Source organism: Biomphalaria glabrata, chromosome 12 (genome assembly GCF_947242115.1).
Source record: "Biomphalaria glabrata chromosome 12, xgBioGlab47.1, whole genome shotgun sequence".
In the NCBI taxonomy this organism is placed as follows: Eukaryota; Metazoa; Mollusca; class Gastropoda; family Planorbidae; genus Biomphalaria; species Biomphalaria glabrata.
Genome location: NC_074722.1, coordinates 29,432,087 through 29,445,976, shown reverse-complemented (window position 1 = coordinate 29,445,976; position 13,890 = coordinate 29,432,087). Strand labels below are relative to the sequence as shown.

The 13,890-nt window shown below is 33.7% G+C and overlaps 1 protein-coding gene across 1 annotated transcript; it reads left to right on the top strand.

Annotated features, from left to right (window-relative positions):
• Nucleotides 1–59: 59 nt before the first annotated feature.
• On the top strand, nt 60–8,220 carry LOC106067662 (malate dehydrogenase, mitochondrial-like). Its single transcript, XM_013226887.2, has 8 exons — nt 60–239; nt 3,536–3,788; nt 4,487–4,596; nt 5,094–5,219; nt 5,312–5,416; nt 5,885–5,956; nt 6,281–6,433; nt 7,695–8,220. The coding sequence occupies exons 1-8, from the start codon at nt 168–170 to the stop codon at nt 7,827–7,829; spliced, it is 1,026 nt and encodes a 341-aa protein (XP_013082341.2). The 5' UTR covers nt 60–167; the 3' UTR covers nt 7,830–8,220.
• Nucleotides 8,221–13,890: the final 5,670 nt, after the last annotated feature.

Here is a 13,890-nt window from a genome sequence, read left to right as displayed (position 1 = left end):
CAAGAGCGGATTGATATTAGAAGACATTACTGCGCACGTTCATGCTTCACCTCTATACGAACTTCCTGAAACAAGAACTTTTTCAGAACTCCAGTCATTGACACTGTATCCAATGTGATATTGCGTTACCCCTTATTAGAATACTTCTGTAGATAACTTAAAATAACATGTTTTCCAGAATCACAAGTTCAAAACAGCTTTGCGTTGTGTTTCGCAATTGTTTTTCAACTTCATCAAGGGTAAGCACAAATGAATCTAGTTTAAACTAGTGAATGAATGTCACTGTGAGTTGACTGCTAATACATGATTATTATTCTACTTTTCTACCTTACGAGTAAGCAACTTACGTCGAGGCTCGAATCGAGTGGTCATACGACGGCCTAGATTTAGATGCATCTAGGACTTTAGACATGATTGATAATGACAATGAATTTTAACTTTTCAAGATTCTAAATCTAGATAAGAATAGAGATGTATGTCTCAAGTCTAGATTAAATTTTAGATCAATAGATCTAGTTCATTCTAAAATAAAAATTAACCTCTTAAAAGCCATTTGCCGGCACGTAAAAAAAAAAAAATAACATTACCGGCTTACTGAGTTACTCTAGTCGCTAGTGAGTCTGATCTTAATCTTTTTTTTTATATATCTAGATCTAGACTTTTTACAATTCTAGGTCCAGTAAATTAGAGTTTAACTAAAGACAGGTATAGATATATTATATACACATGTTGAAGCAACTAACATTTTCAGATGTTTCATTAGTTAGAATTAGGACTATCATATCATTACGATTATAGAAGTTAGTTTTCAAGATAATTTGTGTTTTCAATAGACAACTCCCACATTTTCATCCATTTATTCTTTTATTTATATTGCTATTAAAGCAATTTAAATTATTTAGGTACTACATATGCCCCTTTTTGTCAACACATCTACTTTTATTTTTCTATATACAATAAAGTTCAGCTGAAGGTCAAAGTTGACATGTGTATGAGTATGGAAATTTCCAGTTTTTATCTCCAAGGGAAGAGGGAAAGTGATGGCATCAGAGCTTAGTGCTATTATCATAGACAGCTGGCGCCAAACTAATCATGACAATTATCTTAATATCATCATATATTATGATATATATATTATATATATACACCCCTAGCCTAGTACCATTCATTCATTCAGCTTTCATGAAATTTATTTCACAGGCTACTCTTAACATCTTAGGTGCTCATTGCTTTGATAGATTTGCAAGCTAAGGGTGGAGATCATGAAAAAACTGCAAGCCTTCTATTAAACCCTTGTATTTATTTTTCAGTATATCCCCATTGTTTCATGATATGGTTACAATGAAATTGTGTTAGGGTTAGGGTTCCAGTTTTGTATAGTTCTCTCTTTAAAACAATTTCTGAATTCTCAATGTCATGATGCGAGATTTTAATTTAAAGTATAAACTCAAAAAAGAAATATTTTCCAAATAAATACAAAACAATTATTCTAGAACTTGTCAAAAATATACAGCCATTACCTTATGATGCAAATATTCTGCTCTAGAATCAATCTAAAAATAAACCAGTGAAACTTGTTAATCAGAAATGACCTTGAACACTTTAGTTCTGTGACACCCATAATAACCAGTCTGTATAGAAAACTCTATTACAACTGGGACAGCAAAGGCAGCGAAATACATTTCCCTATCTAGTTAGAAGCTTAATATTCCAGAATTTTAGTTAGTTTCCTATAGGGATTCTTTTTTCTAGCTCTTCGTTTATTGGTTAAAACATACCATTGTTTATATACTAAACGTTTAAAAAGTTATTATTAGATTAATTGTATTAAAATGACTCATGTTCACTTGTAAACTAAACGCATGCTTGTCGCAGACTTGACTTTCAGACATCCCTACAAAAAAAAATAGCATGCTAGCCCAGAACTCCTGTAGGATTTGAACCAGAGACCATCGTTGTGACAGTCTTAAGTAAATGCCACGATGCTAGGCAACCAAATTTTTGACAAGCTGTTGTTGTTTTTTTTTAAATTATCATATATGATCATGACTTGTGACTTGCAATGTAGTAGATCTAGATTTCTATCTCTTGTAAAATATTTTTTAAACTTTTAATATCGGGCATTATATATAGCAGTGATGCCCAACCTAATTTGACCTGCAGGCCATTTTAATTTCCACATCTCACGGGCCACATGACAGAAAATTTACACAAATTAAATGAAACTATTATACCAGAACCCCTTGGATTTAGTACTACATTCATGTCATATTTGACAACTATATTTCTTTTTACGCATCAGAAAATATCTTCACTTCTCTACTTAAAATGTTAGTAATAATGTAGGTGCTTCTAAAACCGACTAATTTTCTTGTTTCTTTTTGGTGAATATTTCCAACGATCCTCTAATCTCTAGTTGTAGTTAATCTTTTGAGGTTCAAACCAAGAATGCCCCATATTTTTAAACAGACGAAATTTCTTTATAAAACAAAGATGTTGGCCTATTATCATGTTCCACAAAAAAGCAAAGATTGCGCCCACTTTTCCTGGTAGATTCTACATTCAGAGTCCCTATTCATAAATGCATAAACGTTAAAGGTCATGGTATCAATCCATCAGAAAAAAATTTGAGTGCCTTAAAGTAGGCAAAGATACATTTTTTCAACCTTTTTTTTTTTCGGAGAGGGGATTTTTTCCACTTTGTGCTGATGTTTCAGCGGGTCGGATGGAACCACGTCGCAGGCCGGATCTGGCCCGTGGGCCGTATTTTGGGCATCACTGATATAGTAAAGTTCTCCTTTCAGACTTTGTGATCTATGAAGCAGATGATGTAAAGGTCATCTGTTTCTGTGGTTCACGGTTAACAAGGGTGTCATATGACTTTTCCCCAACTAATGTCAGGTACCCATTAGAGTTGGGTGAACTTAGAGCTGCCCAAAGATCTCAAAATTAAAAATCCCAGTCATCATCAGGCTTCAAACTTTGAACCTCCAGTTCGGAAGCCAAGCACTTTACCACTCATCCACAACATCTCCGGGGCATTATGTGGATTTATCAAAACACTTTGGCTTTGAAATTTTTCAGAATTAGCACATCCAAAAGTTGTTGTTTTTTTAAAGTAAATTTTAATTTTAAAGTACCGGTAACTATTTTTTTTCAATTAAAAAACATTTTATTACAATCAGATTAATATATTTATAAAAAAATTTAGTTTTGCTGAAAGCATATAGCTAGTTCATAAATCTAAGAATGACTTTTTATTCACTACTTTGCATTTGGCATCCAGTCAAAATTAATGTGGATGGAAAAAAGATCTATTTCATTACAAGTTGGTGCAGATAAATTCACTCACTTCTATATTGACCTAGTATAAAGTTTCAACTATTGTTACTCTCATTTAAAGCTGGTTGGACTTTGGTGAGTCACCATTATTCGTATGCTACTTTCATGTTTTATTCAATTGAATTATACTGGTATCACTCAAAATTGATCACTTTTCCACTTTAAAAATAATTTGCTTCTTTTGTTTGTGTAGTCTGATGTGAAGGTAGCTGTTTTGGGTGCCGCTGGGGGCATTGGCCAGCCCTTATCTCTCCTCTTGAAACAGTCTCCCTTGATCACACAGTTGGCTCTTTATGATATAGCACATACACCAGGGGTAGCTGCAGATCTCAGTCACATTGAAACCAGGCCAAAAGTCACTGGCTACCTTGGCAGTGATCAGCTTGCTGATGCTGTGAAAGATGCACAGCTAGTTTTGATACCTGCTGGAGTTCCCAGAAAGCCAGGTTAGTCTTGTCTTATTTAATTTTACTATCCAATTGAAAAGTATATATATATATACACTGAAGTATTAGTTTATGGAAAATATGCTGTCACCGGGTTTATTTTATATGTTATGAATGTGGCTGTGGTTATCAATGTAGGCGTGGTGGTGACATTGGGTTCTTGTTACAAATCACAGAGTAATGAAATGACGCTGGATGTAGCAGACACAATAAGTTTAATATAACACCACATAGTGAATACACCATACAATTCGACCCAGGAATGGTCAGTATTAATCCAACAGTAATATACGAATATCACAACTTAGTACTTGTTCTGTAACCAACTACTTTAAACATCTAACTCTACTGCCTATATATTAGGTGACTCAATACAAGTGCTTGCTACAAGATCTCTATGTGGACTGACTGCCTTTAACTCTCTGGTTCACCTAAGGTCAAAAGTGTTCACCTTAGTGCAACATGGGTTGTGAATAAGATTCACAATATGGAATTAACATACACAATACAGAATTAGGGTTTCTACTCTATGGCACCAACTTTGAGGTGGTGACATATGCCTTTTTTTATTTAAAACTACAGTTTTATGGGAGTCGGTTGTGGATAAATAGTTTGGGTCTGTATCAGTTTTTATGTGCTTTCTAGATATTATCTTAGTAAAAATGAAACCTTGTTTTGCACTATTGACACTATTGTAGGTATGACAAGAGATGACCTGTTTAACACCAATGCTGGTATTGTAGCCAATCTTGTTGATGCCTGTGCCAAAAACTGCCCCAAGTCAATGATTGCCATTATCACTAACCCAGTAAGTGGCATTGTTTAATATAGGACTGTTATTTTTATACCTTTTACTTGAAAGTGTTCATTGATTTCTTCTACGTAAAATATTGATAAACAAACTGAGCTTTATAAATGTATCTTTTGTAAAGATTATAAACATTTTTAAAGTTGTACCAATATTTAATTATTTAAATAACTTAGACATTAGTGATATTCTGAGGTACCGGTATGTTAATTAAAAAATTTTTTTTTTAAGCATCGATTTGTATTCTAAAATACATAGTTATACCACAGACTATTCACGCTCATATGTCACAGTGTAGACCACTCTATATACTAACTAGTGTTTATGAAGTTTTTTTTAAAAAAACAAAAACAAATAGGCCTTACTGCACAAATAAATAGGGGTACTTTTTTTTTTTCATTTTACTTTTTGAAATATTCATTTAGAATCTACATATTCTAGTGCATGTCATATTCATTCATTTCATAACAAATTCTTTTTTTTTTTTCTTCTCCCAGGTCAACTCAACAGTCCCAATAGCTGCTGAGGTCTTAAAGAAACATGGTGTGCTTGATGAAAAAAGATTGTTTGGTGTCACAACTCTTGATGTTGTCAGGTCAAACACATTCATCGCAGAAGCCAAGGTATATGTTTGAACTTTGACATTTGTACTCAATTGGTTATTATATTGCTGACTTGTACCTTTGTTTCATCAATGGTTTCATCTTTTTTTTAGGGCTTGGATGTGACAAAAGTGAAATGCCCAGTCATTGGAGGCCACAGTGGTATCACTATTGTCCCAGTCATTTCACAGTGCACCCCAGCAGTGTCTTTCCCTCAAGTAATTTTTGTTGTTGTTATTAGTTGGTACTGTTAACTTACCATTAACTGCCATATCATAGACTCTAGAATCAGTAATACTGTTGTATTAAAAACATTTTTTCCCTAGATTGGTATTAATGTCTTTTTAGTTTTATTCATTTTAGTCCTAATCATTTCAGTCGGGCACGACATGGCCTAAATTGTGCCGATGTGCCTAAACTCAAACTCACCTAATCATTTCACTCTTAATCACCAAAGAAATCAGCCAAGCAAAAATTCACATTTACGTTGCTAATGCCATGGGGTAAGGTTAAAACTCCCCTTTTTATCAAGATGAATGTTGTTTGGGTTGGCGAGTTTGAGCCTTGACTTGCTAACTTGTTGAATTCAGTTAACCCTTGCCTTCTAGTTCTCATAATTAGTTTGAATGTTTGTGCTAATTTCACATCAAGAATTATTATATTATATTTTGCATTCTCTCTTATAGGAGGAGAGAGTTAAACTCAGTGTTAGAATCCAGAATGCTGGCACAGAAGTTGTTGAAGCCAAGGCTGGTGCAGTAAGTGATGTATTTTAAACGTTATTACTTTACATTTTTCCCTTATAAAAAAGAGCAAAGTAATTCTGAATATTTTAGCAGATGAGCTATTTTATAAGTAAATGACAATTGTAAATCATATATTTCCTTTGAGGTTGAAAATGAGCACCATCTCATTTCCTGTGAACTCTATGATGGCTTTGGTTTCAGTTTAAAAATTGTTTGAAAAATTGTTACAACTAATCAGTACAACTTGGCATTCATTGTTTTACTTTTTTATTGAAGTTAGTGTCTTCTGGGTAGCTTCCATGCTGATGTACAATAATACTTTTGTTTTTTCAACAGGGCTCTGCTACTCTGTCTATGGCCTATGCAGCCAATCTTTTCGCTAAAGATCTCTTAGAGGCTATGAATGGCACAGAGGGCAAAGTGCAGTGTGCTTATGTAAGATCTGATGAGACAGAGGCCAAATATTTTGCTACTCCTGTATTATTAGGCGTAAGTAGCCCTACTTACTTACAAGGGTTCACATCTGGGACTTGATAAATCTTGATATAAAAAAAATTCCAACCTATGTTGTTGAAAAGTATAAATTACTAAATTTAAAAAAATCTATTACTTTCTAAACACCAGCTTTTTTAAAACTATGAAATGTGTACCAGGTATCACATGTTTAATTCCAACTTTTATAAAGTTTCAGGTGCCAATCAATAAACTGTATATAAAATATACATTTTTTATGTTTTATTGCTATGTCTATGTTAGATTGTATAAAATGTGCTCATTAACATTCTATGGCCATATAATTTCCAGTGCCAGGCTCTGAATAATAGGAACAGAATATAAAGCTCTAGCCTTGGTGGCATGCAAGCTAAATTAAATTTTAAAAAAATAATAATATGATAGCTAGTCAGGCTGATCCCTCTTCAACTTGAAAAAATGTCCAAATTATCACTTTTTTTTTCTTTTTAAACTACAAACTCATATATCTCTAAACACTGTTTCAAAATTTTATTTTTGAATTTACATTTTAATCCCAAATAAAGGTTTATTTGGATTGCATTGGCTAATGAAATTCACTACAAAAAGCAGCTTCAATTCTGTCAATTTAAACTTGCTTTATCAAAACAAAAAGTCTAAACTGAAAATTGACCTGTATCGGACAATGCTAGTAGGGTATATTATTTAAAAAAAAAAAGACTTATTTGTGAAACTGTAATTCCACATTTAAAGACTGATATATAGTTAGTGTATTGGTGTTAACATTAGCAGCATTAGTGTTAAATTAATACATTTAGGAATTTATCAGATCAAGATGGACTGAAAAGACTTTGTCTTACATAGACATCAACATTCTTGCTTGCAGGCATTGATGAGTTGCCATTAATGATTTAACTGTATGGAATTGGAATTTAGCTTTTATAAAGGAGATTAATCCTTGAAGGATTATGGGCATGACATGGCCTAAATTGTGCCGATGTGCCAAAAACTCAAAACTCAAACCAATTATTCTCTATCTAAAGTTGTGATTGCACCCATGCATAAAAAATATTACAACTGTTGTTACTGTTGAATATGAATGTTTTAAACTTAAAAAAGAAATTAAAAACTTACTCACAAATTTACTATTTTACCCACACCTTTAGTTTTGCTATTCTTATATTATTCTAGTTGTACTACTAGAGACATTTTATTGCTTCCACATTTTTGTTGCTTGCTGCCAATTAGACTTTTTTTTTTGCTTTAATCCATTGAACAGAAAAATGGTATTGAAAAGAACCTTGGCATTGGTAAACTGTTGGACTATGAACGCAACTTGATTACAGCAGCCATGCCTGAACTGTTGGCTAACATCAAGAAAGGAGAAGAATTTGTGGCCAAAAATGTTAAGTGATAACGAAATATATCTTTATAAATTTATATATATATATACAAATGAGACAATATGTTGTTTGTGTAATTGATATTAATTATGTAGAAAACTGAAAGGCTTGGTTTCCAACTAAATCAGAGCTGTTAGTTTGTATTTTATTCCAATTTGATAGAAATGCCCAGAACTTAATTTTATTTTACTTCATTTGTCCACATTATTTTTTCTAGATCTATATTTTTTGTAAATGACAGATTAATGGTCAAGTTTTTGTTGATGAGATTGTAAGACAATACATGTTAATGTAAAGAGACTTGCTGACAAACTGTTTACTTTGTGATTGCCTGTTGTTCTTGTACTGCCAACAATGCGTTTTTTTTTTCTTTTTAATGAATAAACATCTAGATGAGTTTAACATTTGACTTGAGTTTGAGTTGTGGGTCCATGTAGGCATAGTATCTTCATGATTTGGTTTTTATTTGATTGTTATCCAGTGGCCAACACATTTATTAACAACTCAGATGTGTTTTCACTTGGTGTCCCACAGGACGTCCTAAACAGCTTTAGCAATGTCAACAAGGTTCGAATCCTGAGCACTTCAATCCAGCACAGAAACCTCAAAGATACCTCATAACCCCCTCGGGTCTACAAAAGATATTAGACCATAGTGCAGTGGGGATGCAGTACATAAGACTTTTGTCCTCACAGCTAGATAAAAAATAATAGAGGCTGAGCAGTACAGCACTTGCTTATGAAACAGATGATCTATAGATTGCAAGGTCTGAAAAAGGGGGGGGGGCGGTGCATTAAAAATGCTGTTCATTAAAAGACATTTGATTGTATGTAATTTAATTATCTGCCACACCTGGCTTGAACAAAAAAATTTACAAGTCTTAATAATTCATGAAGTAAGTGAATGATCGAACTAAGTGGATCATACATTTGAAATGTAAAAGTAAAATAGTCAACTGTGACTTGTTAGACTACAGGTTGGGATACAGTCATAAGTTTAAAATAGTATCAGACATTAGGTTGGTGGTTGCATAAAGGAACCAGCTAATTGGGTAGGTTTTTGCAGGCCATCGTCATAATCAAATTAACCCGTATTAATTTGATTTTAGTTTATGACAATTTGTTTTTTTTCAAATATTTGTGCGTGTTTGTTTCAAAAGCCAAAAAAAAAAAAAAAGTTAACAAAGACAGTTTGTGTGGAAACTCAAAATCGGCCCCCGAAGTGGTCCACCCAGGTAGGTAAAAAGGCGGGTTTCAATATTTTTAGAAAGAACATCAGAATGAAATTCTATCAAAGGCAATAAATGACAGAGGAGAATGGAGATGAAAATTGACAGATCTTATTTGGTGTTTTTCTTTGGCGTTTTAAATATTTTTAAACAAAGTTTTCCCATTTCTCCAAGTCAAGCAAGCGAAAACAGATTTTGTCTTTTTGCTTTGCTGAAAGGTTAAAATATTTCTAGTGAAATGGTTGAAAAGAATCCTTGATTTTAGAATTTGAAAGCAACTTTCAAGACGTCAAGAACTTGGACTCAGTTTTCAATACCCGCAGTTCACCATTTAGTGCAGAAGCTGATTCAGCTCCAGCGGACATACTTCCAAGTAAATTATGATCTGAAAGAGAACCTCCGGCAGTTTTACAAGTGCCAGAAGCTGAATTTTCACAATTTAAAATAACTTTGTTGCTAAACTTTCACATTATTTGGGTCCACATACATCTGTGAACAATTTTTTATTTAATTAAACAGGTCGATGTGGTGACTGGCTGTAATTTGACAGCAGTCACAAGGATAACATTAACTAGTAAGCTAGAGGTGAAATGTTGTCATGTAAAAAGACAATAACGAAATTTAGAATCTATGGTCGCAAAATTCGTTTCTGAAAATTGCTAACTCTTGTAATTCCTTAATTGAAAGTGTACACAAATGAAATGTAAATGTACAATACAATATAAATGTGAATTAAAAGACATTATACACAGCAAGCGTAATATTTTTTTTTTTTACAAAAAAAAAAAAAAAAAAAAAGCACTGTACACGCACACACATACATATAGGGAGTAGGATTTAAGTTTACATGCCACATTTCTTTTTTAATAAACTATTTTTGTGTGCCTGTCTGCGTGTACGTTCATGAGTACGAGTGTCATCCAAGATTGCCTTTTAATTCCCCTTGCCCCATCTTGCCCCCCCCCCCCCAACCATATAGGCCTACCCAAAAACTAAGCAAAAAAAAAAAAATGACGTTAATAGTTTGAGGTTTGCAGTGGCCACAAATTAAAGGACAATAAATTAGCTCAAGTTAAGGTCATTAAGATAAAACACAGACGTTCATGGTTGTTCTTTACTGGAGTTGTCATATTTAGTTCATCTCTTAGTCTATCATTTAAAAAAAAAACTGTTTGTCACAGCCTAGATCTATTTGCTTCAGTTTTATTGATTTTAAACACTTTTTTTTTTCATATAGTTCTACTATTTCATTATGTGTGTGAATGGGTGAGCATAAGAAAAATAGATCTATATGTAGGCCTATAGAGAAAAAGATAAAACCTTTACTTACATACAGGGCCGGCCTTTCGAATGGCGAGGCTCAATTTAATGGAGGCTTGCGAGCCCCCCTCTTCTATTTTTTTTTTTAAATTTTACAATAACAACTATTTCTGTTAGATCATTATATCAAAACATAACTTCACAAGCGAACAGTTGTAGCCAACGTCTAAGCCATAATAACAAAGTATTAAAACGAAGTTTTTCACAATAGCAGTTAACATTCATAATATATAATGGCATAGATTAATTTAAAACTGGGTCTTTCTTGATTCCTTTTTAGCAAGTCTGTTAGAAAATTGATGTCTCTGCTTATAACAGATTTAATAGATATAGCCTAAGTGATAAACTTTTCCATCGTTCTTGGTAAACTACTGACCTAAGGTTTTGATCAATTTGAGTTTGGAAAAGCTTCCTTCCGCAGAAGCGACTGTCACTATCACTTGTTATCAATATTCTTATGTAAATGAAAAATTTAGGGAATGAGATAGGCCTATAACTATCATTGCTAGCAAGATATTGGGCTTTTGTTGATGAGAAAGCATTATTGGCTTTACTGTCTCGATTTATAGCATAACACAATTTCTGTTAATTTGATTTAGTTGGCAACAGTGAAGTTATTTTGACTGTTTGGTTTATCTCGAAAATCTCCAATAGATATTATTGCAGTTGTCTATAAATCAAGAGCCCACTCACACGGGCATAGAAACTACGATCCTTCGATACTTTTTTTCTTAAGAATAACGTTAAATTAGCAAAAAAGGGAAATATGACTGCTGAGAGAGAGAGAGAGTCATGAATCTTGCATGTGACTTTCATTCTTGGTAGATCTAGAAGTGACGGGTCTGTCAGTGAAAGTGATTCTATCCTAGGCAAAAGAGAGAGTGAAGAAAGGCGATCAACAGATCTTGTGTGGTGCCCATCGGTGACCTACTATGTTTTCAAGATTAGATTAATTTCCGAACCGCACAATTATATATCCAAGAACATGCGACGGAACAAAATTAGGTATAATTAGCCTATATATGTTACCCGTTAAGTGCGAAATCCGTCATTCTATTGAAGAGGTCTTCAAAGGTATTTTTAATAAGAAATCCTGTTGTTTATTTGTGTTTTCCCCACTCATTTATATTTAATGTATCAATATCTTTCTAAATAAATACATTGTTTTACTTTTGCCTGACACAGAACTAGTCACTCTATAGAATGCTTTAGTAGGCCTATACACATATTTGTGGGAATTAAAAAAACAACTAAAAGTATAATTTCGTGCTTACTTTGTTAACTATATCTTAGTTTCACTAACGGTACATTTGAATAAAACATAATTAGTGATACACTTGTATAAAAATAGTATTTATTTTAATAATGCAAAAGTTATACAATATAAAACGTATCCTTTAAAAAAAATAACTACAATTACTAACTAACGTAAGCAATGGGGTTTCATTTTCTTGGTATGTACTTCAGGTTTATTTGTTTTTATTTTCATTTTAGGCACGATTCCAATGTCTCATCGATAAGCCGATTTTTTAAATTTACTCTTAATAAAGTTCATGCTTGAATGATTGTTCGCATACATATGTAGACTCAATTAAGGAAATAATATCAAAATCAAGTTTCTTCTGATGATCAGAAATACGGTAGGCTACTCTTCTTGGTGTAGAAATCAAAATATTTTCTCTTCTCAGATCTTTGAAACTTTCAAAACAATTTTGCTGTAAAATTAATTCGCATTATTTTATTGCTCCAATAGCCCTAAGTTAGCTCGGTTAGCTCAACAACTCTCGAATTTTTTTAAAAATCATCAACTCATTTCATAGGTGCTAATATAAATATTAAAACGCGACAAAAATATTTCTGTTACCGCTAGACTAGCGTCGCATTTCAGCATCTAAGTCTCCTGGACCTGCTGAGAAAAGCTTCCTTTATATTTAACAGAGATTTTAAATAGCAAATGTCTATATTAGAATTATTTTCTCGACACTATTTGTAAAATGTTTTACATGTTTCGGATGTTCCTTCAGAGTCGAAGATAGTTTACTTCCTAGTCCAAACCTCCCACAGGACGACGGGGGATGGGAGCGGGCAGGGTTTGAACCCGGGACCATCGAAAAATCCAAACAGGCTGGTCTGCTGGTCTTTAAAGCGTCTCCGTGGGGCACCTCTGTTACGTCGACCACCTTTTAGCTCACCAAAAAAGACTGGTTTTGGCATACCCATCTATTTCAATGGGTAGGAAAGAGAATTAGAGTTTCTGTTTAGAAAGTGCGGTAAAAGGGAACAAATTGTTTTCGAATGAAATAACTTCAAGAATTCCTTGCAACTCACGATTAAGCTGATGTAAAATCCAACATGAAATACAATGTTTGAATCTACAGATCGTTCCTTATCACTGCATAGTGCTCTTCTAAAGAAGCAATGCTTTAATTAAAAAAACAACAACAGTGAATTGAAATGTTTTAAAACGCTTCCTCTCAAGAACCAACAAAATTTCTAATGCAGCAGAACATCTACATACTCACTCTCTACCTCATTTAGAGATTCTTTCAATTGGCGATAGCAAAGATATTTATTTACAATAGAGTTAATCATCTTAATCACCAATTCCATTACTTCGTAAGGTTCTTCGGAAACTGTCTCCGCGAGAAGTTTTCTTATCAACAATAGCATGGTGGGAAATATCACGTGACTTCTTTCAAAGAAGCTATATATCTGTTGTTTGCACTTGTCTGACTTTTCGCTTAATCTGTTGAAATCGAGGCAATATTATGCTAATAGAATTTGATGCTATTTTGTCGAAGCTTTCAATTACAATATTTGCTATATATCTACTCCACGCGATAGTGTTTTGTTGGCATTAATTCCAAAAGTTCCTCCTTAGGGGCCACTTAGGGCCTTTAATGAAGATATTAATTCAAGCAAGAATTGCTTGCCCCTTCCTCAAGGCTCACGCCGTCGTCGCCCCGGTCGCCCAATGGTAAAACAATAACTTTTAAAAATGGGTACGAAACCTGAACTACTGGCCCGAATGACACAGTCCACAGCAGCACTTTCAAAACTTAAAATAATTTGTAAAGACAAAGGCATACCCTTGGCACCAAGATCAGACTGCTCCCTGGTCATGGCAAAATTTTTTTATGCTTGCGAGTCTTGGACGCTGACTGCAGAGCTAGAGAGCATGATCATAGCAATCGAATTGAGATGCTACAAAAGGAACCTAGGTATCACATTTAAAGACCGCATCCCAAACCAAGAGATTAGAGACAGGATTACTGCGGCGATTGGACCCCATGATGACCTGCTAACTATCGTAAAGAAACGCAAGCTAAAAATCTATTATTATTGCATATTATAAGGTCTTCCGGGCTCGTAACACCTTCCTTCAGGGAACAGTACCGGTAAAAAGAAGAAGAGGCAGACAGAGACAACATAAAAGAATGGATGGGCCTTCCATTGAAAGAGGTTATAGCTAAGGCAAAAGACAAAGAGGAATGGAGAAAGACGGTCGAGAAATCTTGCCTGGT

Coding starts and splice junctions, on each gene's coding strand:
- LOC106067662 (XM_013226887.2), top strand. CDS start 168: ATGTTTTCCAGAATCACAAGTTCAAAACAGCTTTGCGTTGTGTTTCGC. Junction 3,789..4,486: donor TGGAGTTCCCAGAAAGCCAG/GTTAGTCTTGTC, acceptor ACACTATTGTAG/GTATGACAAGAGATGACCTG. Junction 6,434..7,694: donor CTACTCCTGTATTATTAGGC/GTAAGTAGCCCT, acceptor TCCATTGAACAG/AAAAATGGTATTGAAAAGAA.